Here is a 21451-nt window from a genome sequence, read left to right on the forward strand (position 1 = left end):
TATCTTCTAGCTGCATAAACATAATGAAAACCAAAAGGGCCTTTATGTCTCTTAACTGAGGCAAAAGCTGGAGACCAGATATTTTTATATACCTAGCAGGAAATATCTAAGACTGAGATGTTGGGTGTAATAATACCACTTGGCATTTGAATCATACACTGAACAGTTGTGTGTATGTGTGTGTTGTGCGTTCATGGACTTCAGAGGCAGAGAGAAACAGTATTTTCAAATAATTAACAGACAGAAGCACCCTAAAAATAATTAAGGGGGTATTATAATGACGGAGGTTATCACATAGTGTAATTTATAGAGGAAGATTAATTTCAAACTTTCAAATCCCATACAGGATGTAAATTATATGACTGGAAACGTTAGGGCAAATTAGGTACTCGATTTAATCACTGATGCTCTGGGGCATTCATATCTCTTACACAACTTCACCGCATGGACAGTCAAGGTTAATGCTCTGACGCCATTGTCTCCTAATTGAATTAGTAGCGGGAGTGAGAGATTGGAAAGCGCTTCAGGGATATGGATTAATCCCTTTTAGTACCTTGCCGACTCATCTCATGCAGGTCTGGTGTACATAGGCGCTTTCAGAGCTGTGTGCTGCTGAGAATCCACATAGTGCATCGATCCAAGAGCTATAGATCTACCACTATGATAGTCCACCCACCCGACCGTGAAGAGACAGAGTGAGTCTCTTCCTGAAATATCGTATAAACAAAACACTCTCCAAAGCCTAAACAGCAGGTTAGACAGCTCTAATCCACCAGCATTTCTGATGGCAGATGATTCTAGCTCGGCTGATTTCCCCCAAGTCAGTCTTCCATGTCCTAGCACAGGATTCCCTAGAGTCAGTTGCCAAAAAGCCACACGAACTGTTGTGATTAACTGCGCCACGGGATACCCCTCAAGCAACTCCTCCGTGCTCACTTGCACATGGCTCCCACTTGCCCTCCTGTCACTCTGTGCTTCTGCCTTATTTTCAACAAGCTATCAGAAAACGAGGCATAAAAATACAAAATGCTCCCCCCCCCCCCCCCCCGGGCCTTCAGTTTCCATGATGGAGGGAGAGGAAATCTAAAGGCTGATCTCCGGGAGGCCCCGGCTTCAGGAAACTGAGATCCTGGTCATTGCTTGGGGATGGCTTTGGAGTTGACACTAGAGTGATCGTGTTGCTTGTGAACCACTTGAGAGAAAAATAATGTAATGATCTAGGGGGTATGTACCTGGCCTCGAAAAGGTGAACGGGAACGAGGGGGTTCAGGGCTTGACATGGGCGGGCCCTGGAAGGGAGGTCTGCGCTGTCCCAGTTGCGCAAAGCGAAGTAGGTTAAGCGCTCGCCCGGCCCCCCCCCCCCCGTGCGCGCGCGCGCATGCGCCTCAGACGCAAGGCGCGCAGAGAGGCCCAGCTCCAATTTACGCCTCGCCTCGTAGACAAAGGCCCAGCGCACCCATGTCCGTATTTTAGTTCCGTAAAGCAGAGAATGCGCAGGAAGTCGTTGCTGCCCGGGGCCGGGGAGGGGAATGACGGCTTCGACACAGCAGTTCCCTCTGCTGCGCGGGGGGCCTGGCCACGCTCGAACCTAACCAGGTCATGTCTCCTTCCCTCCTTCCTTCATGCGCTCGCGCCGGTCGCCAGTTGCCATGTACCGAGAACCCTCTTTGCACGACGTCGGAGAAACGGCCCCGAAGGCCGGGGTGACGCCGAGTAAGAGCACAAGCGCGTCGGCAATAATGAACGGCGGCAAACCAGTCAACAAGAGTAAGACGACATAGCCAGATCCTCGCGGGTGTTGTGACTTTCTCGTCCTGCGCACAGTGGAGTGATTTATCCCGGCCAGACGTTCCCGCGCCGTGGCTGAGCGGCGGCCGGAGGCGAGCCGAGGCTTGCTCTCGCCTGTCTCGAACGTCTTGGCTGCGAGCGACACCGCTCCACCGTCGCGCGCCCGGAGCACGAAGACGCCTGGCCAGGCAGCCGAGCTCAGGCCGCGGAACGCCCTACCAGATGTGGAATGCCTTTTCAGTACCTTTTGTGACGTGACTCTTCATGGGAATGACACACTCCACAAGTACGCTCGACACCTTGCCTGCTGACAGCTACCCATGGTCCTTTTCGAGTCCCGTTCCCGCGAGACCCCTGTGTTTCCGTGCGATTTCGCAGCACAACGTACTCCCGAGTGATTCCTGGTTAGACGCTGTAAACCTGCGCTGTTAATGGGTTTCTCTTGTCCCCGTTTTCACAGGGCTGCTCGCTCCGCTGTCTGTGACCTTTGCAGAGATTGTACTCCTCTAAACCTTAAATGTGGCAGTTGGCCTAGTTCGGAGAGCGATCAAGGAATCAGGAAGCCTCCCAAACCTAGTGTTACAAATTGCACCCATAGAGATTGAGAGTGTCGCTTCGGTTCCCACTATCGATTAAACACACATACACGCTCTATCCAGTACGGATCCTGTGTTCTTGAGGTCGGCGTTGCCGGGGTGGGAAATGGGCCAAACACAGTCCGGGGGGGAGCTCTCTACCGTATGTGTTTGACCTTCCTCCCCCTACGGTTTCTCCGTGTGTGTGTGTGTGTGTGTGTTTTATACATATCACAAGCTTACTGGTAATGGTAACATTTGCCTTGCCCAGCGAGCAAGACCCACTGGTTTTTGAGAAAGTGGGTCCAAAGAACTCTGTAGGCCTTGTAGGCCTGATTAAGGTTCATTTTTCATCTACTGATCCTCGTTATTTGGAAAAAAGAAAAAAGAAAATTCAATAATTACAACCTACAAGAATTGCGCTACCTAAATCCATTTCCGATATAATCCTACCGGTTTTTAATGACCCGAACTGAATGCCATCCCCGGGTCTGGCTGCGTTCCACTCATACTCAGCAGAGCATGGGCAAGGCGGCTGTTGTGTTCTTTTCTGCAGCAGCAATGCAAACGTTAGTTACTAAATTAGACTTTAATATTTTTGGTGTTTAATGACAAGTTTTTAAACCGGACATATTAGGAACAACTATTTTTTTTAGCTCAGCATGCTGAGTCAGGTACTGTGTGTCTCACCACTCCATACCTGTAACTCAGCTTCTCGGGGCCCCGATAGCCCAGCGGCTGGGGTGAGGTGCCTTGCCATGAGCTCAGAATGCAGTCTGTTGAATTCTTCTGGATAAAATTCAAGGCAAACCAACACGTTCAAACATCAGGTTTTTGGTCCACTCCATTGATCTGCTTTTTGTTTTATTTTGCTTTTCTTAATTTCCTTTTGCCTAAGTCCGAGCGCAGGGAAGACAACCGCTAAGAAAGGTCACCAGTGGTTGACTGCACAGGGAAGAAACCATGCAAAACGTTCACGATGGGATGTAAGGAGTTTCAAAATGTGGAATACGAAACTGTTTGGAAATATATTTGTTAGCTCTGTGTATACTTAATAAAATTCAATGTTTCCTCCTCGGAAGAGTTAACTGAGACCAAACTGAACCTCATTTATAGAAAACTATACGCAGGATCATGTACTGGCCTCTTGTGATTATTTCCATGAGGAAGGCTGACCCAGTCGCCATCCCCCCCCCCCCCGCCCCCCTCTCCCCTTCCCCCCCCTCCCCGCATCTGCACTGTATTTCCCAGGAAATTATTTTGCCACTGCGTTCCTAAGTCTCCATGACAGCCCTTGCCCGGCATTTAAAAAATTTTGGCCTGCTTAGCTGATTAAAGATTTAGTATAAATTTAACTGTTTATGCTTACTTCATTTTCATATTGGATTTCATTTTAATAAAGAAAAAGTTAGCATAACGTTTGAGTAGATTTATTGTCAATAATGCTAAAGTACGAATACAACAAAACGATTCCTTCAACCATTCTTGATTTCTTGTGACACCATTTTAAAGCCTATTGTTTTCAACAGGATGAGTTAAAACCCATTAGATGGATTTCACGAACCAATTATTTAGGGGAGACATGTATTCTATAATCTGTGGCAAACCGAATTATTTAACTTGACATTCCAATTAGATGGGCTTATAGACACTGCTTGCCCCAACACACACACACACACACACACACACACACACACGTACACACCGAACAACCCCACCTATTGGTTTTTGGTAATCAGCCCTACTTGCTATTTTTTTTCCCCCCGCAAGCCTATTTATTGGTTAAAATTAAGACAAGATTTATTTTTGTAAATGACTGAGATTTATGTCAATGTGCACCTCTGTTTTGTTTTGTATATGAGTTGTCTCCAAGGGCATTTATCCCTATGAATGGATGTCAAATACTTTCTTCTAATATATGTTTAGACATATTGCCGACGGGTCCTTGTTATTTGTAAATTAGACGGTTTCCTTCGTGTCTGGTCTCACCTGTTGCATGGGACGAGGACAGCACTGAGGAACTGCATGTAGTAAGACCTGTGTATCAAGAACTGTTGGTATGTACTATTCAATTTACATACAAAGAGTCTGTCTGCATTGTACAGTTCCTGTGTTTAATACCATTTGTTGTATTCGCAAATACAACATACTGAATAAAATACTGATATGAAGGCATATTACAAAACATCAAACAACTTTATGTAACAAAATGGCATTGCTTCACCCACGAATATAGAGAAATGTCATGTAAATAAGTTGGTACACTCAATGTTCCCCTTGACCATGCCAAAGAAAATTTTAGCTCTTTGATGATACCTCTCTTGCTATTTTTCTGGGATAAGATGCCACCATTTTTTCCCCTCAAAAATTAAGTTTGCTGTTGTTAAGCAAGTGCAATCTGTCATCATTGATGTTCTGTATAGTAAATCTGATGGAATTCATTTGTATCTACAGACCGTGTGTTTTGTACCTCCATGTACATTTGTCAGTTGCATCGAGTCTCTCTAATGTTACATTCCTTTTGCATGCGTATCTGGTAGGGGAGGATTACTTCTACTGCTCTGTTACGGTAGCTGATTGCTTCACCCACCCCTCTGCAACCCTTGGGAACGTTCGTTGTTTTGATATTCCAGGGGACACCACTTTTATTTTCTTTTAAGTTTGCTTTCTAAAATATTTGGCTACAACTTTACTTGGAAAAATTATGGAAGAGATGCAGATGGTGCACCCTATGTAAAGAGTAAAATGGTACTGAGCAAGATTTCGTTACAAATCCTGCAGAATTTAGGGATTCTTGCCCTAAACATTTGCCTGCCCTGAGTGTTTGGGGATAGGAGATAGTTTTAGGAGCTCCACAAATAAGACTCCTGCTGCAGTCCTTCTAATTATTTACCTCTTGGAGAGTAAGCAGAGTGAGTATTTTTAACACACCGGGCCAGTTGCTCACTTAATGCCTAAAGCACTAAAACAGTCAGATGTTTTCGAGATGACCAATGTTAGATTTGGTTTTCTTTTAGAAAACAAAACAACAACAACAACAACTTCTTGTTCCTTAAGTTAGACATGTATCACTTCATTTAAGGTTTTATTCCTAATATTACAGGGAGAACTAATGTTTGAAGGAGAGACCAGATTGGCTAAGAAATCCATTTTAGGAGGAAATAAAATAATTGAAAACTATTTTCGATTGTATTTAAGAACAAGACTATTTCCAGGGAAAGCAATTGGCTAAACACAGACATACCAACATCCAGACGCAAACGGTGTTACTTTGGAGTAAAATACATTTCCTAGCTTAAGTTTCTTAGCTTACAAGGGGGCACACAAGGCCTATTGACTCTTGGATACTGGGTAGGGCTTCAGAGATTGATAGTGAGTCTGTAAGCAAAGGCTGAGTGGTGATTCGTTTTGGTTTTTTTTCTCAGTTATCATTCTGTCTGATCCTGATGTTTGCTGGCAAAGATTGTGTTTGCATTTGAAGTGGTGGAGGCCATTCCTTTCAAGGTGCTGCAGGAATCTAGATGAGCTCAAGGGGTCCTGGGAGAAAATGGGGTATAATTATTAGCCTCCTGGGTCTTAGGACCTTAGCTGAATTTTACTGAAAAGTCCTTGTGGAAGAATTCCTCAGTAACGGTGTGCCAACAAGCAGGGTGAGGGCCAACACCAGCAGCAGACATGTTGCATCCTTCCCAACTGACGTTAATCTCCCCATAACTTCACACGAACTCGAACAAGCCTATGAGCTTCGCACATTTACCCTTCCCCACTACAAGCCTGTTCCTGCCCTGCCTTTTTTTGAAAGAGGGAGTTTTTTACCTCAGTAACAGAATTAAAAGTTAAAATACAAAACCACATCAAAGAAGGGTAGGATTTACCTCTTTACATGTAACTGTATTTTATTTTTTCCAACTTAAACATGTAAATTAAATAACTTCTTAATAGGTCTATTGATGATTGCCTTGCTACAGTCAAATTCATATACACGCATACGAAATATTATAGCAGACAGAAGTAAAAAGAAACTATTTCTGTTTTAAAAGAAAAATATTCATTAGCGATTAGGTACCAGGTGACTTATTCTATGACTCAGTTTCAGTTCAATAACTTGTGGCTAAATCAACCCAGGAGAGAACTGACTGTCATATATTTTCAGCCTTGTCAAAAAATTTGAATAAATCACATTGCGAACTTTCTAGTATAATTTCTCTGTCTCGAAACTTTTCCCTAAAAAAAGTAAATGCTGAGGACACTGTTCTTATATGAAAATATAAAAAGAGAAGCCCTTTCTTTGTAGTTGTTAACAAAAGGGATAACAAACGTAGAGAACCGCAAGAAAAATAAGACACACCCAGGATTCCAGGGTAAGACAAAGGAAATTAAGGGCAGCTTTAGGAGAGCTCAGGTTGGCAAAATGCTGCCGGAAGGCTGGGAGCCAAATCGAGCACAGTCTGTTTTTGTAAAAATGCCCATGAGCTCCGAACGAGTTTGCTTTCTGTTTTCCCTTTTATAGTTCTAAAGTATTAAAAACAGAGAAGATCCAACAGAGATGTATGTGGCCCACAAAGTCTAAAATATTTACTCTGGTCCTTTATAGAAAGCAGAGGTCTGCAGGAGGGGAAGCTGAAGGTCGTTTGTATACGATGGCTTCTAGATAATGAAGGGAATTCTGATGATGGTGCATCATCGAGTCATCAAAAGTGCTGCTGAACAATTACAACAGGTTGGTTTGAGGCTTAAAACAATTAGATAGAGAGGAGGACAGAATATATTCTATATTATTTCTCAACTGCTTCTATTTCCCTCATTTTACAAAACCGATATATCAACGGACATACTCAACAAAAGAGATAAAACTAATACGGTTGCACTCCATAATCTCAGGATAGAGATAACAATTTTATAAATCTATTAAAGTATGAGAACACTATTAGTACTATAAAAGTCGGCATCAGATAAACTTTCTCCTAAATAATTTTCAATATTAAATTTTTAAGTAACTCGGCAGATGCATATTTTCCTTATTTTTGGTGACTTGACTTATAAAGTCCAAGCCATGACTCTAGAATATTTACATCATTAAGTAAAATTTCCAAGTAAAAATTTTCATCTTAAACAATGCGGAAAAAATGGTTTTGTTACATTATTCTAGGATTTTACAAAATATAATTCGCATTTAGGAAAAAAATGGGTTTTTTTAGCTCCAAATAATTAACGGTTGCCTAAACTAATGTGTGTAAGTAGATTTAACTGTAAATATGTAAGGGAAGTCCTAATTATTGTACATTTTCATAATTCAATGTGAATTTCATACAGAGCAAAATTTCACCATTAAGAAAATAAACATTTTGTTCCTATCGCTGAGTGAATATTTGTAATTTCTACTTAACACATTTCTAGATTTTTTTTTAACCCTTTGAGCTTTGAGACTGGCGTCATTTGATCACAGTATCTCTTCGTGACTTCTTGGCATGACCCTACTTTTGCAGTAAATAATGTGTCCTTAGAAATAAGAGTCTTTTAAGGGAAATGAATGCATATTTCAGGCCCATCGTAGGTCCAATTAGATATTGTCTTTTTAAAACGCAAGTTACCATGGAATAATTTAAATAGTGAAAAATCAAAGAGCTTGTACTCCTACCCCTGCCCAGTTTAAAAAGGGATCTAGGAACGTAAGGTGCCCCTGAATACCAATTCATTTTGTGTTGTTGTTAATCAGCAGTAGGCAAATATATATTGACGCAGATTGTAAGCAACTTACGTAACTATTTATTAAAAATGCCAAACTGTACATTTTTCATACTTCCTTCCTGAGAGAATCTTCTTTTGTGAGTTTAAAGTGAGATCAGACGAATGACTTACTGGCTAAAACTGACCAGTCTTTTTCTTTAAAAAGCACTGGTGATCCACCCTCTGCCCCCCACCTTCCCCGCCCCCTGACATTTTCCCTTATGCGTGCCTGTCTTTATTGTCCCCACAGAGAAATGCTGAGTGACAGGGATTCCTGCAAAAAAATATGATCGATGGATTTATGTGAGGGTATTTCCTTAGATTCTCATGGGGTCTTTCTTGTGAGGGATATGCATGTCTAAGGACCATGTAATTCAACGTTTCTTAACTCTGGCGCTATTAACGATTGGAGTCCGCTAACTTTTTGTCGTGGGGGCCGTCCTGGGCACCGTAGGATGTTTAAGCAGCATCCCTGGCCTCTACCCATTAGAGGCCTGTAGCACGCCCTCCCATCCCACCCAGTGTGACGACTGAAACTGTATACATTGCCAAGTGTTTTCCGGATGGCAAAGTCACCCTTGTTGAGAACCACTGATGTAAATTCTGGAAGAGACATTCTTTCTGGCGTTATTTACTTCAGACTTTGCTTAATTCATTTTTTAATAGGGACCCAGACTTCATGCAGGCATTCAGAAACAGAAAAACATACAATAGTCTCTTTGACCTGTCCTAGTGGTGATTATATAGGGTTGCCTTTGCATTTATATTGTTCTAATGGAAAAGGAAAGACTCCAGTCCTCTCCTATGTAACTGTTAAGGATACTCTGTGCCAAGCCAGATTTCACATGCATTTCCGTTCCATCCATCCCAGCACTCACAGTTCCCGCAATTACAGATTCCATTCCCTGCAAGAAAATACACGGGGGATCACCATCATGACCGAAAGGCACCAAGTTAAAAAATGTTCTTATCAACCACAGCCGCTCATAGTCGAAGCCATCCCATTCATGCTCTGCAGCCACCTTATTATGATCTCATTAAACAGCTATGGGAAATCTGATCTTTCAAATGACTGCTGGCATCCACTTAGTGCCACCAGCTAGGCAGGATCCATCCAGTAGTGCCCACCCTGTTTCATTCCAGCTGGGCTTTGCCTCCATCTCTCTTTCCCCTGGAGCTTGTTTAAGCACATGTTTTATAAGCAGTTCTCAGGACTCCATCATCGGGAAGCAGCCCCGACCACACAGCCATGGGCGGCACCACAGGGCGGGCGCTGTTGGTCTTTCCCCCGAGCGGGGGTACGGGGCGAGCAGAGCAGGTCATACCACACCTGTGCAAACGAGGCCGTCGTGCTTGTCACAGTCCCTGTCGTCACAGTCACAGAGTTCTCCGGAAATATACCACTCCTCCGCAGAGCAAATGCACTTTCCACAGTGGCAAGAACCTGAAATCACAAAGGGCACGACTTGCTGTCAGCAAGTAACTAAAGGTTGCTGTCTAGAATAGAACACCGTCAACGCACGGACAAGAGGCTTCTAAAAACCCATCTTCCCAAGGTACAAGTTTATTGAAGAGCCTGTTGCTCAGAGGGGAGCTTTACTTACCACAATCCATAAAGGTCATCCAGGAAAGGCTTCATTATGGATCTAGACCGTTGCAATTAGCCTTGAGCAAATGTTCCATGGCCTAGTCTGGTTGAAATGTCAGTAAGAGCAGAATGTGCTGATTCTTATAGATGGCCTTCCAAAAAGGTGTTCAAAAACAGATGCTTTTCTCTCTCTCTCTCTTTTTTGTTTTCCTGAGTTGAATCATGTTTTAAAAGTGTCTGCTCTTTAAAGGAACTGAACGGTAAGTTCTAGTAAATAAGGATGCATTTTATAATTAAAATTACTACTAAATTATTGGGCTTCTACTTTTGGATTTTTGTCTACATGATTTTGTGAAAGGAGGGACACACCTGCGTATTGGGTGGCTCGTCAATGTGCTCAAAATGCACACACGACTACTCGTGGGCATCTGACTTATGGGCTCTCACCCCGGGGACCCCCTGCCACGATCAAGGAGAGCTCTAATCTCCCCCCAAAAGTTCATCTTCTATGAAGCTCTGCCAACTTTCTCACCACTTCACCCATTTCCCCTCTTTTTATTTCCTAACCAGGAAGAAACTTCCACTTCTGCTATTAAAAATATCTTGGTGTACTGAAAAACAATTTTATGAATGGTATATTTAAAAGGAGAAAAAACACACGAATTAAATGATCTCACAAAGAGAAGAAAGTTCTCTTGGTCTACACGTCCTTACATGACAGGCTCAAAAACCCCCACATGGCAAAATGACTTCTATAGCGGCAGTAAAGACAACTTTAAAATTGAAAAGGAAACACACATCAAAAGGACTTCCCCTTCCTTCTATGTCTCTGGCTTGGATGTTCCTTCCCAATGTGATTTCCTTTTACTAAATGAGGGCTATCACTGCATGTTTCAGGTCAAAAATCACCTTAAGAGAATGTGAAGGAGAAAAAGCATTTTGATATATTTGACAAAAGTCCAGACTTGTTAAGTTCAAAATGTAATGGGAGCGGGGCGGGGACCAATCACTAATTAGTGCCTCTGTCAGACACAGTGATTGAGAAATGAGTGTGCAAGCTGGGAGATAAAAGTGGTTAGAGAAAGGAATATTTGCCATAGATATCATGAAAGGATTCATATAAACGGGTCCCGTGCCTCAGGCACTTGGTGGTATTTCATACGGAAACTGGCATATGCATTTAGCTATAAGAATCCCCAATGGCCAAATTAAACGTGTGACATGCCTTGTTATGCTTCTCAAGGTAAGGGGCGGGTCTGAATTAGTGATAGGCTGACAACTGTGTTTACACTGATCAACTCCTTGCTTAAGCACAGCATGATTTCATTTAGTCTGGACTGTTTTCCTGAGGGTCTAGGATGAGCTGCACGCTCTTGAGCACAGTCTAGACATCTCTCGCTTCTGATGAGTGACTGGCAGGCTGCATAGGACCCAGGAGCTGAGCCTCCTGGTCAGTCCGTGAGGGATGGTGGCTCCTTCTTGGCTACATCCAGGTAGAGAGCTTCCTTAGTTTAGAACTGTATTTAACTTCACTTCAAGTACTGTCTTTTGATCTTCGTAGGCACAGAAATGTTCAACATACAACTACTCATTTAGCAGGTGGTTAGCAATATATCTACAACAAAGAAAACTTGGGGCATTTCATTGACTTTTCATTGCAATTTCCTCAGAAGGCACCGTATTTAGTGCCTTCTTTCCACGAGTAGAGGAAGATTATTTGCAGAATTTGACTGGTTTTAGTTGTTTCTAAAATAGTGCCTCCCTTATATTGCAAAATTAGTTCTAGAAAGAAGCAGAAGCAAATGACTTTATATGTCCATGATATTCGTGTATCACACCTAGGATATCTTCTTTTATTTGGTCACAATTCATGAAAAGATCTCACATTTCACTTTTAAACTTATCGCCTGGCTCTGAAACTATTCTCATCACTGCTCTAGCTTCTGAAATGCTTAGCTTCAGGCCATATCAACGTAGTTTCCCCAAACTGATAAGCTCAGCTAAAGTTAATATGGTATACACTGATAGACCGTTTGACAAGTAAATCCCAGTTCCCAAAGTCTACTAGTTACTGAAATACTTAGAATGCAAAATGCGGATTGGTTTTTGTGTGTGCTGTGAAAACTAGCTTTTCTTGGTCAGCATCTTCCCCAGCTGTGTTGCTCCTTTCCTGTTTGTCAATTCTCAGTGTATCTTAGAGGTCGGAAATTCTTCCACAGCTTGTGAAACTAGGAATAGCCTCGCATGTAATAACACAGTGGGATAGTTATGAGGACCTCTTATAGCCTTTGTCTATGGTCTGGCTGTTTTCATCGATAACCAGAGGTCAAACTGCCTGTCTCTGCAAAGGGAAAAACTGAGGGAGAGGATTCTGTCGGACACACACAGGCCACATGACTGCCAAGAGGTGACCAACTGTTTAGCTCAGCTGGCTGGGACCCACTCACACCCATGAGGCCAGTCCAGCCATAGGAGAAGCTGGCCCATGCAGGCAGGAGCTCCCGGGTAGTAAGCCCAGGACCGCAATATCACTAACCCATTTACTTTCTTTCTCGCTATAAGGACCCGCAAGAGGGCTCCGATCTCTCTTCTGTGCTTCTTATTGGCTTCCATTCCCGGGGAACCAGCTGCATTTTCTCATTTATCTTCAAAGCATCCTTAGGACTTAAGAAGGGGAAGGAAATGAAATTCTCCTGCCTTCAAACAAAGATGAGAAAATGGAAGTACAGACAGGATAAGAGGATTGCCCAGGGCCACGGGGGCCAGAAACAACAGTTATCCCAAGGTTTCAATCTGACTCAGTCTGTTCTTCTGTCTACCTACCTACCTATCCATAATGCCCCTCACAGGAAAAACTTCCATGTAGTTTCAAAAAAGGAGTTGTGTGTTCTCACAGCTCTGACGAGATAGCCGCATCGGGGAAGCAACTAGAACACTGGGCTAAAGCTGGTTTTTGAAGGGCAACTGGTACTCTTCCCCTTTCCTGGGGGTGGAGGACGAGCCTGGGTGGAGCAGAGGGGATGACAGGCGGGTGCGCATGCGCACCGTGACATCCACGGCTGATGCAGGACTCAGCAAGTGTCCTTGGGAGAGTTTAAGGAGACGTCCAATGATACACAACCACAGTCATCGTAACACAACAGCAGCTTTAAGATATTACAGGTGACAACCCGGATCTAGGTTGAAGTTATGAAGGTAGAAAGGCTGTTGGGTCCTCTTGGATCCAAATAAATAAATCCCCAAACAAACAGCCTAGGAATTATGTCATGTATTCCGCAAAGGTGGCGAAACTCAGGGGACACCTGGCTCTAAGCTCATCCCTCTGGCCATTCACAGAAACAATTTGAGTCTAAGGGCAAGGCACCTTTGTTAGCGGTCCCATTAATAAAGTTGGACTTTCTTTTTCGTTCATCAAGCCTGACAAAATGCTGCAACCTGACATGCCAGTAGGGACTTCTCACGATCGTACTAACTACTGCATCTGTTACGAAGGTCACCACAATGTATCTTGTTTTCAATTTTTCTATGGAGTGATTTGTTGTCTTGGCTATCAATTTGTAAAGAAATAAAATGCTATTTCTTCATCGTCTCCTGAGGTGACAGCTTTATTCACAGCTCACGGGAAGCGCATGTTCCAGACTTATCTTTCTGGTGGAAACACTTAGATGGCAGTCACCTCAGGCTTACTGCACATGCCTGTCCCATATTTGGAGAAAGAGAAAGGCTCCAACTTCCTCTGCGATCATCAGGGCGAGGGGTTTTCGTTTGCAAATTTGGGAAAAAGTATGTGGAATTCTGGCAAGTCCATGAGATCAAGAAATACATGGTCCTGGTCAAGGCCCACTCCTCTATCTTGCCACCATGTTAGAAAACCGTTAGTCTACTTCCTGGACTACTTTTCCTGTGGTTCTTGGGGTGGGGTTGGAGTGGCACCTTCCATGGGGACAGGAATAACGGCTGCACCCCCGTTCTCCTCTGTGCCTACAGTTTCATGATCTTAGCCCCTTTCTTCCTGTATAATCCAGCACAGAACTCTCCAGAACAGGAGGAGAGAAAAAAGCCAGAGCCAGACGCTGCCAACAGCGGGAAGGCCACCATCAGCACTAACACCAGCCTCAAAACGTACAGCCTCCGGACAGCTTTCACATTCTCTTCTGAGTTTAACGACTCTGAAACTCTCTACTCACTGAAGGATAAACCGCTTAGACAAATAGACTTTCAACCCTTCATTGATCTCTGGATATATTACCATCACCCAAAGCAAACAATTTGAGAAGGCATTAACTAGAGAGATTTCCTTGTTCTGTTTTGTTTTGAGGAAATGCCTTTGGGTCAATATTTAGTCAAGCTATTCTTTTTGCATTTTCTGCATCTGTGATGCTGAAGAGTAAGACTCTCCTCAGAAAGTAATGGCTTTAAAAAAGAACGTTCATTTCTTCAAAAGAAATGGCTCCTCTTTGTATGAAATTCAGTATAGCAAACGACAGACTGGTATTTGCTATCTGGGTGAGCACGGCTTTGTGCTTTCTGCCTGTACCTGCCAGTGGACATGACTTAGCCAAGGCCTGCTCGTGGACAACGTTAATGATTCCACAGTGTGTCTAGTAAATACACACACACACACACACTCCCAAAGTGGCTGATTTTTTAAAGTAAACTAATATTAACGAGCACACTAATGTTTTAATATGACTGGGAATCCTCATTCTGTAGAGTTTCTGGGAAAATTTACTATCCTCATTCCAACAATAATGCCATCATGGAAAACCAACTAACAAAAAAATCTAAGCTTTAGAGCTCTGTGTTTAGAGCTGTACTCAGAAAGAAGAAATCGAATTCAGACAAGGTTAATCATTCTCGCCCCTTGGTTATTTGCAGGACACTGCCTTCTGATCTGATAACATTTCTTCCCCCCTCCCCCCGCACCCCTCCCCCCCCCCCGCCCCCCCGCCAGTTTCCCCCTGAAAGGTTAAATCCATCCCTACCTCCTTTCCTGTTTTCTTTGTTAATCTCCTCCTCCACAATTCTTTCACCCTTTCTGGCTCTCCCAACAGAACTTGAACCTAAAGCAGGTGTTTCCAGGCATTGAGAGCCCCTGACAGACAGACTGGTGCTAGATTCATCTGGGAGTTGGAATTAGAACGAGTTTAATAAGAGAACAAACAGGGAACAAAGTGGTTGCTTTAAACTCCTTCGATTGCCACCTGACGGTTACCATTGCATTAGGTGGAAAGCACGGCCTCCTTGGCAGAACACAAAGTCTTGAGGGTAAGCAGGGCATCTTCACCTCTAGCTGTGCCTTGTCTGAAAAGGGGACAGGGCTGTCCGTTGGGCAAGGAGGCCTCTGTGCTGAAGAAGAGAGTCTGGACACCCTGTGCCATCTAGATGCATGAAGGGCAGCTCCTGAACGTTACTGAGAAACTGGTGAGCTTCCAGAACCTTCCTGGTATTTTCCTAGGCACTAGCAAGGAGGAATGTGATAGCCTTCTAGATGAGCCCATATGCACCCTGAGAACAGGATTTTAAAGTCCCTTCAAGAATTCACACAGAAACATCAACATCAAGGTGCCTGAAATTTAATCTGTCAGTATTCTTTCTCAGAAAAAAAAAAAATCTGTTTTGCTTTTCTGGGGGACTTCAGGGGACAATGGGCGGGATTGCTATTCTTCTAGAATTTGTTTCTGTAGTGAATGTTTGAATGGGATGGTGGCTCCTATTCAATCAACTTGCAAATTATAAACACACTGCAGGCTTGATTTTTGTTATATATTAGATTACACATGTTTGGTTGGAAAATTGGTGATTTTTAGGCCAAAGAAAATGACGCCAGAACTTTGAGACCCATAGACTCTTCCATTCCTTTTTTATGAAACAAAATACTTAGTTTCCCTTTTGTCTTTCTCCCACCTTCAGCCCTCCCCTCCTCCACACACCCACCTACATCATCCAGTGTCTGACAGTTCAGATACTTGGGATCACTTTTCTGCAGTTCTGGGCTGCGCTATTTTCACAGGTGAACGCAACAATTACCCCTCTGCCTTTTGGGAGGTCCATTCACCGCCCATTAGATCTCGTCGTCTTTTCTTCTTTATACATTAATTACAGGTCACTGAGCCACGACGATGGACGCAAGGGGCTGAGGACCTTTTCGCAGGAAACCCTTCGCACGCATTTCATTGTCTTAGAACCCACGCGTCATGCGGTTGACCTTCAAGTCTGAAGTCCGGTACAAGCCTAGGGCAGCATGCTTTTCATTCCTGCAAGGTGCCGTCTGGGGAGGCCTGTATGCGAGGCCGTACAAACCATGCGTCAGATCGGGGACCCGGTCCGAGCTCCGGCAGGGATACTCACCCTTCCCCGAGCACAGTATGCCGTCCGCTGACTCACACAAACTCTTGCTTTGTTCCTCCGTCAGGTTACACTTCCGCGGGTGCTGGCAGAGCTCCCCGAACCAGCCTCTCTCACACACGCAGCGACCACAGGAGCAGGTTCCGTGGCCTGCGAAGCAATCGCGGGGTGAGGGGGCGAGGAGGGGATGGGCAAACATCCCGCGGAATCGCAGTTCTTAGGAAAGAAATACCTAAGCCAAAGGACCTCATTTCCTATCAAGCAAACACGCTTCCCTTTATACAGAGGCAATTGGGCATACTGTTTAAAAGGGCTTCACAACCGAGTTCCAGATTAACATGCTACATTTGAATGTAGCACAGGAGATGGTCTGAGAAAGAAAGCAAGCTTGAAACGATTTAAAATGGAATGTTACCATCCTTCCTTGATACAAGATACTCCCTCATTTGCATTTTTAACAGCACGAAGTCTCATCGCGCTGGCCGTGACATCCAGACCAACTTGCAAGGCTAGTCACGTTACCATGGCTCGCTGAATTTATTGATTGCCCTCCTATTGTTTACTAATAAAAAAAAAAGGTTAACTTCCATAGGAATGGCATTATGTTACTTTATCTCTGTACCCTCCCTTTAGTAAAAACAGATATAAGTTTAAGTCGATTTATTGTATAGATTTTAAAAGCAGCATAAGGCTTAGATTCGTATCTTTGACTTTTTTTTCCCCCTTTTGTTTTTGTCATTGGCTCCTGGTTCTGGGGATGGCTAGTTTTTGGTGTATCTATCACACTGTTATTTATGACAGTCACTCACCAGCATAAAGTCCATCTAATTGCTTGCCACCAACATCCCATTACATTGTCTCATCTGCCACTTTAATTTCTTATTTTCAACCAATGCTTCATTTTTTTTAAAAATTTTATTTATTTATTTATTTATTTGAGAGAGAGAGAGAGAAACAGCATGAGAGGGGATAGGGTCAGAGGGAGAAGCAGACTCCCTGCTGAGCAGGGGGCCCGATGCGAGACTCGATCCCGGGACTCGATCCCAGGACTCCAGGATCATGACCTGAGCCGAAGGCAGTCGCTTAACCAACTGAGCCACCCAGGCACCCCCAATGCTTCATTCTTTTACCTGTATGTACATTACCTTACAGTCAGGTCTCTTCAAACAGAACAACCAAAAAACTATTTGTTGGGTAAAATTTTGCTGATGATGAGCAGAGCATTTTCCTAGGCACCAGGGGATACAAAATCAAGCATGGCAGACATGATAGGTAGTTTTAACTGCTGCGTAGTTTAAAGGTATACAGCTGGCATTCATGGACACTTTCTTCTTGAGAAGTCTCTCCTAGAGTGGTTTTCATGACCTGGGACCCTCCTCCTTCCAACACTTCTCCTGTGTCTATTTTTCTACTTTTTTTCCCTGACCTAATTAATGAGAGTATCCCCTGATTATCTAGTCTGAAACTTCTTTTATCTCTCCATAATCTCTCTTTTGAAAAATTCATAAATCACAGGCTTTCAGATAGCAGCAATGATCAAAGGACTGTATCTCCAGCCTCTAAATTTCTCCTAACGTCCACTCCCGTGATTGCATTCTTTGTATTCTTTTTTTTTTTAAGATTTTATTTATTTATTTGAGATAGAGAGAACATGAGAGGGGGGGAGGGTCAGAGGGAGAAGCAGACTCCCTGCTGAGCAGGGAGCCCGATGCGGGGCTCAATCCCAGGACTCCAGGATCATGACCTGAGCTGAAGGCAGATGCTTAATGGACTGAGCCACCCAAGCATCCCACATACTTTGTATTCTACTAGCATCCAAACTGACCCTTCTAGACCTGCATCTACAGTTGTTTTTCCCCCAGTTGCTCTTCTGTAGTATCCATTTCTTTTAATGGTGCAACTAGCCTTCCACTCACCCAGTTCAAACTATTTTGAATCAAGTTTGAATCTCTCTTACACCCCTCTTCTAAAGAGTTGCCAGAACCTGTCCACCTGTGTCACCATCAACAACCTTTGAGAGACCTCCTATCAGGTCTTTCAGTTGTGCTCACTGCTTCTCATAGTGTGACTCCACTCACATATAGCCTTGAGCACCAGCCCCGTGCAGCTCCCTAATGCTTTTGGGATGAAGTTCACCTGCTTAGCCTTACTTACGTTTTAGGTTCCTGAAATACACCCTGCCCTACTTTTCCAACATCACCCCCTCTCTTCTCTTCTCCCCTTGCATATACTTCTTGACTTAAACTGATCTATTCATTGTTCTGCATACATTTCCTGGGCTTTTCTGACTTCATGCCTTTGCTGAGATAGAAACCCATTCTCCCTACCCTACATAGCCTGGTCCTGATAATTTTCAAAGCTCAGGGAACGTGACTACACATTTTTTTCTAATGATTATTTTTCTAATATTTTTTCTAATATCCCCAAGAGAAGTTCATTGTCTCCTCCTCTGAATTTCTATACTACCTTATTTTTCACCTCTATTGTGGAACTTTGTCTTGAACTTTGTGGTATCTGGTTATGTGTCAAATAAACCCATTATCTGACTGTAAATTCCTTGAGAGTAGGAATCACTTCTGATTCATCACTGTAGTCCTTCAGAGTGCCAAGCACACGGCCCCAGACATAGTGAATCCTCAAAACAATACTTGTAGATTGAAATATTTTTTAAACGATTTTATTTATTTATCTGACAGAGAGAGACACAGCGAGAGAGGGAACATAAGCAGGAGGAGTGGGAGAGGGAGAAGTAGGCTCCCTGTGGAGCAGGGAGCCCGATGCGGGGCTCAATCCCAGGACCCTGGGATCATGACCTGAGCCAAAGGCAGCCGCTTAACCAACTGAGCCACCAGCAGCCCCTGAAATCTTTTTTTTTTTTTTAACAAAATCTCCTTTTCATTTTTCCCCCCACAAATCTCAGCTGAGAACCATAAACTGAATCCAGGGCATGTTTATAGGTCATCTGGTTAATACACTGTCACTGAAGGACAAAGGACAGTTCTTGGATGGCTCTGTTTTATTTTTGCATTTGATAGGATGCAGTGAAGTTAGAGAATCAGTACCCTCTAAGAGCTACATACACAAAAAATAGTTATTAAATTGATTATATCTTGACTTCCCCAATAAAACAAAAGTCCACTTAAAGTGAGGTCTATTTAAGACGTTAAAAAACATCATCCATCTTGGGAGGCAGATAAGCTGGGATACTTCTATGCACCAATTACATCCAGCTCAGGACTTTCCAAATGTTCACGTTTCTTTTTTTTTTTTTTTTTTAATATTTTATTTATTTATTTGAGAAGGAGAGACAGTGAGACAGTACAAGTGGGGAGGAGAGGGAGAAGCAGGCTCCCTGCAGAGCAAGGAGCCCGACATAGGGCTCGATCTCAAGACCCTGGGATCATGACCCGAGACAAAGGCAGACGCTTAACTGACTGAACCATCCAGGCGCCCCCAAATGTTCACGTTTCTTACTGACCCTGGGCTAGTAAGAATTTCCATCAATTTGACATAATTGGAATCATTTAATCTCTATTGCAGAGAAAGCCATTCTCCCTTTAACTTAGGATATCATTGAGAATAACTAAATGGCTCCTCACAGCAAGTAATTTAATATAAAATTTATATTCAAGGAAATAGGAGAAATAGGAAATATAAGATTTCCTTATAATCAAGGAAATTGTTTTTCGTTTATTAGCTCATTCATCACATCATTCCACAAAATTAGGTTGGCATCTAGCCCAGACAATGGTCAAAATGCATTGGTATTTAAATGTTCTGTTTTGCCATTGACGTGGCTTTTCTTTACCTCAAATTTTGTTAAAATCTTTATACAATCTTTTTAAAATAAACTTTAATGATATAGGCATCCATTCGAGAAACTATTGATTGTGCACCAGGCATCACACTAGTTCTATTGTCATGGTTCTTATAGTTCACGAGGGTAGAGAAAAGGACACAAAAACACTTGAGCTGTAGGAGAACTAAAGAGGGCACTAGTGCATTCTACAGCGAGAACAATGCTAACTGGAGTCGTCAGAGAGGTAGTCAGAGAAGGATCCCTCCGCGACACCCACGGGATAAGAAGCCAAGATAGCCAATGTTCTAGGAAAGCTAATGAAAAGTTCTTGGAATAAGAAAGCTTGGCATGTTATAGGCAGTGAAAAAAGGTCAATGTGTTCAAAGAAAATTGAGTAAGAAAATAATGGAATAAATAACAAAGCCAGAGAAATATTCAGGAATGAGAACAGAGGAAATTGTCTATTCTTGGTAAGGAGTTTCAATTTTATTCTCAGAAAAATGGGAAATCATAGAAGGGTGTTAGGCAAGAGAGTGAAACGATATGATTTACAATTTGCAAATTCAGCGTGGCAACTGGGTGGGGGAGATTAAGGTGTATTGGGAGGCACCAAGTATGGGCTAAGTGACGGAGTTGCAGCAGTCCACGTGGAAGGTGATAAGGTGGAGGCACCGATGAGGAGAGTAGACAGAGGGGGTCGTGCCTATGGGACTTGGTGTTGGATTGGACGTGGTGAGAAAGGACGGACTAGTTTTCTAGCTAGGGAAATATAAATCATGATGCTATTTGCTAGATATGGAAGCAGCAGGAGGGCATTGCTGGGAGCAGAAAATCAGCTCTTGCTTTGAACCTCGTGTATCTGAGATGCTCTTATCAACCAAGTAGACAGGTCACAGGAGCAGGTGACACGAGTCTGGTGCTCACAGGTTAGGGCTAGGTTATATATGCTGGAATTTCCAATAAATAGATAACATCTGGAAGTGAATGAGTCCACCTAGGGAGAAATAAATCTTAGGGAACTCCAATATTTAGGGCTCGGGTAGAGGAGGAGAAACGGGACAGGTAGGAACATCTAGTAAAGAAGGAAGACAATGAGGCAATTTTATAAAAGGACAAGGGAAACTATTCCATAAAGGTGGCCCACTGAGCGGAATGTTGCTGAAAATTGGAGTCCAAAAAAAAAAAAAAAGACCATGAGAGTAGTTTCAGTCAGCTTTTGCCAGACCATCTCTACTATGCTGTCACTTAGGCCTATAAATGAAGCACCCAGCCGTGGAAGACTTATTGGAATATAATGCATATATACCATTCAGTAAGAACAACATGTCTGCTGGGTGGCAGAATCCATAGTGGTAAGTTATCTTCATATAATAAATGTACAACAGATCATTCTAGAATGAACCTTAGAAAGATCCAGCCTAATGAACTATTTGAAGTACACTAAATCGGCCTTCACTTGACTTCCCAAGTCTCCACACCGGTGAGTAATTTTCCATTTGATTTTCATTTCCAAAGCCACTCACCTCTCCCAGATACTTAGCTCCTGGTATCCCCATCCTTGCTCTTTCTTCCTATTCTCTTCCCTTCCCCTACACCAAAATATTCACCAAGGATGCTCCAGACCTG

The 21451-nt window shown here is 43.1% G+C and overlaps 2 protein-coding genes across 11 annotated transcripts in view; one reads left to right on the forward strand and one right to left on the reverse strand.

Annotated features, from left to right (window-relative positions):
* Window positions 1–6954, forward strand: part of FGF14 (fibroblast growth factor 14) — a 604063-nt gene extending 597109 nt beyond the window's left edge. For all 5 annotated transcript variants that reach the window (XM_045869672.2, XM_064585920.1, XM_064585921.1 and 2 more), the window contains one exon: window positions 1645–6954. In XM_045869672.2, the coding sequence (XP_045725628.1) occupies window positions 1645–1781 (137 nt within the window). In that variant the 3' untranslated portion in view covers window positions 1782–6954. The remainder of the gene's footprint in view (window positions 1–1644) is intronic.
* The window catches only part of ITGBL1 (integrin subunit beta like 1), a 245934-nt gene that overhangs the window by 33924 nt on the left and 190559 nt on the right, over window positions 1–21451 (reverse strand). For 3 of the 6 annotated variants that reach the window (XM_045869667.2, XM_064585919.1, XM_045869665.3), the window contains 3 exons: window positions 16030–16176; window positions 9421–9534; window positions 8914–8995 (listed from right to left, as the gene is read on the reverse strand). In XM_045869667.2, coding sequence (XP_045725623.1) covers window positions 8914–8995; window positions 9421–9534; window positions 16030–16176 — 343 coding nt within the window. Of the gene's footprint in view, window positions 1–5184; window positions 7863–8760; window positions 8996–9420; window positions 9535–16029; window positions 16177–21451 lie in introns of those variants that run through there. The other 3 variants (XM_045869670.3, XM_045869671.3, XM_054506403.2) reach the window with 3 other exon arrangements.

The sequence above is a fragment of the Mirounga angustirostris genome, unplaced genomic scaffold, assembly GCF_029215605.1.
Source record: "Mirounga angustirostris isolate CCGP_5_RB_7025 unplaced genomic scaffold, mMirAng1.0.hap1 SCAF_3, whole genome shotgun sequence".
Lineage (NCBI taxonomy): Eukaryota > Metazoa > Chordata > Mammalia > Carnivora > Phocidae > Mirounga > Mirounga angustirostris.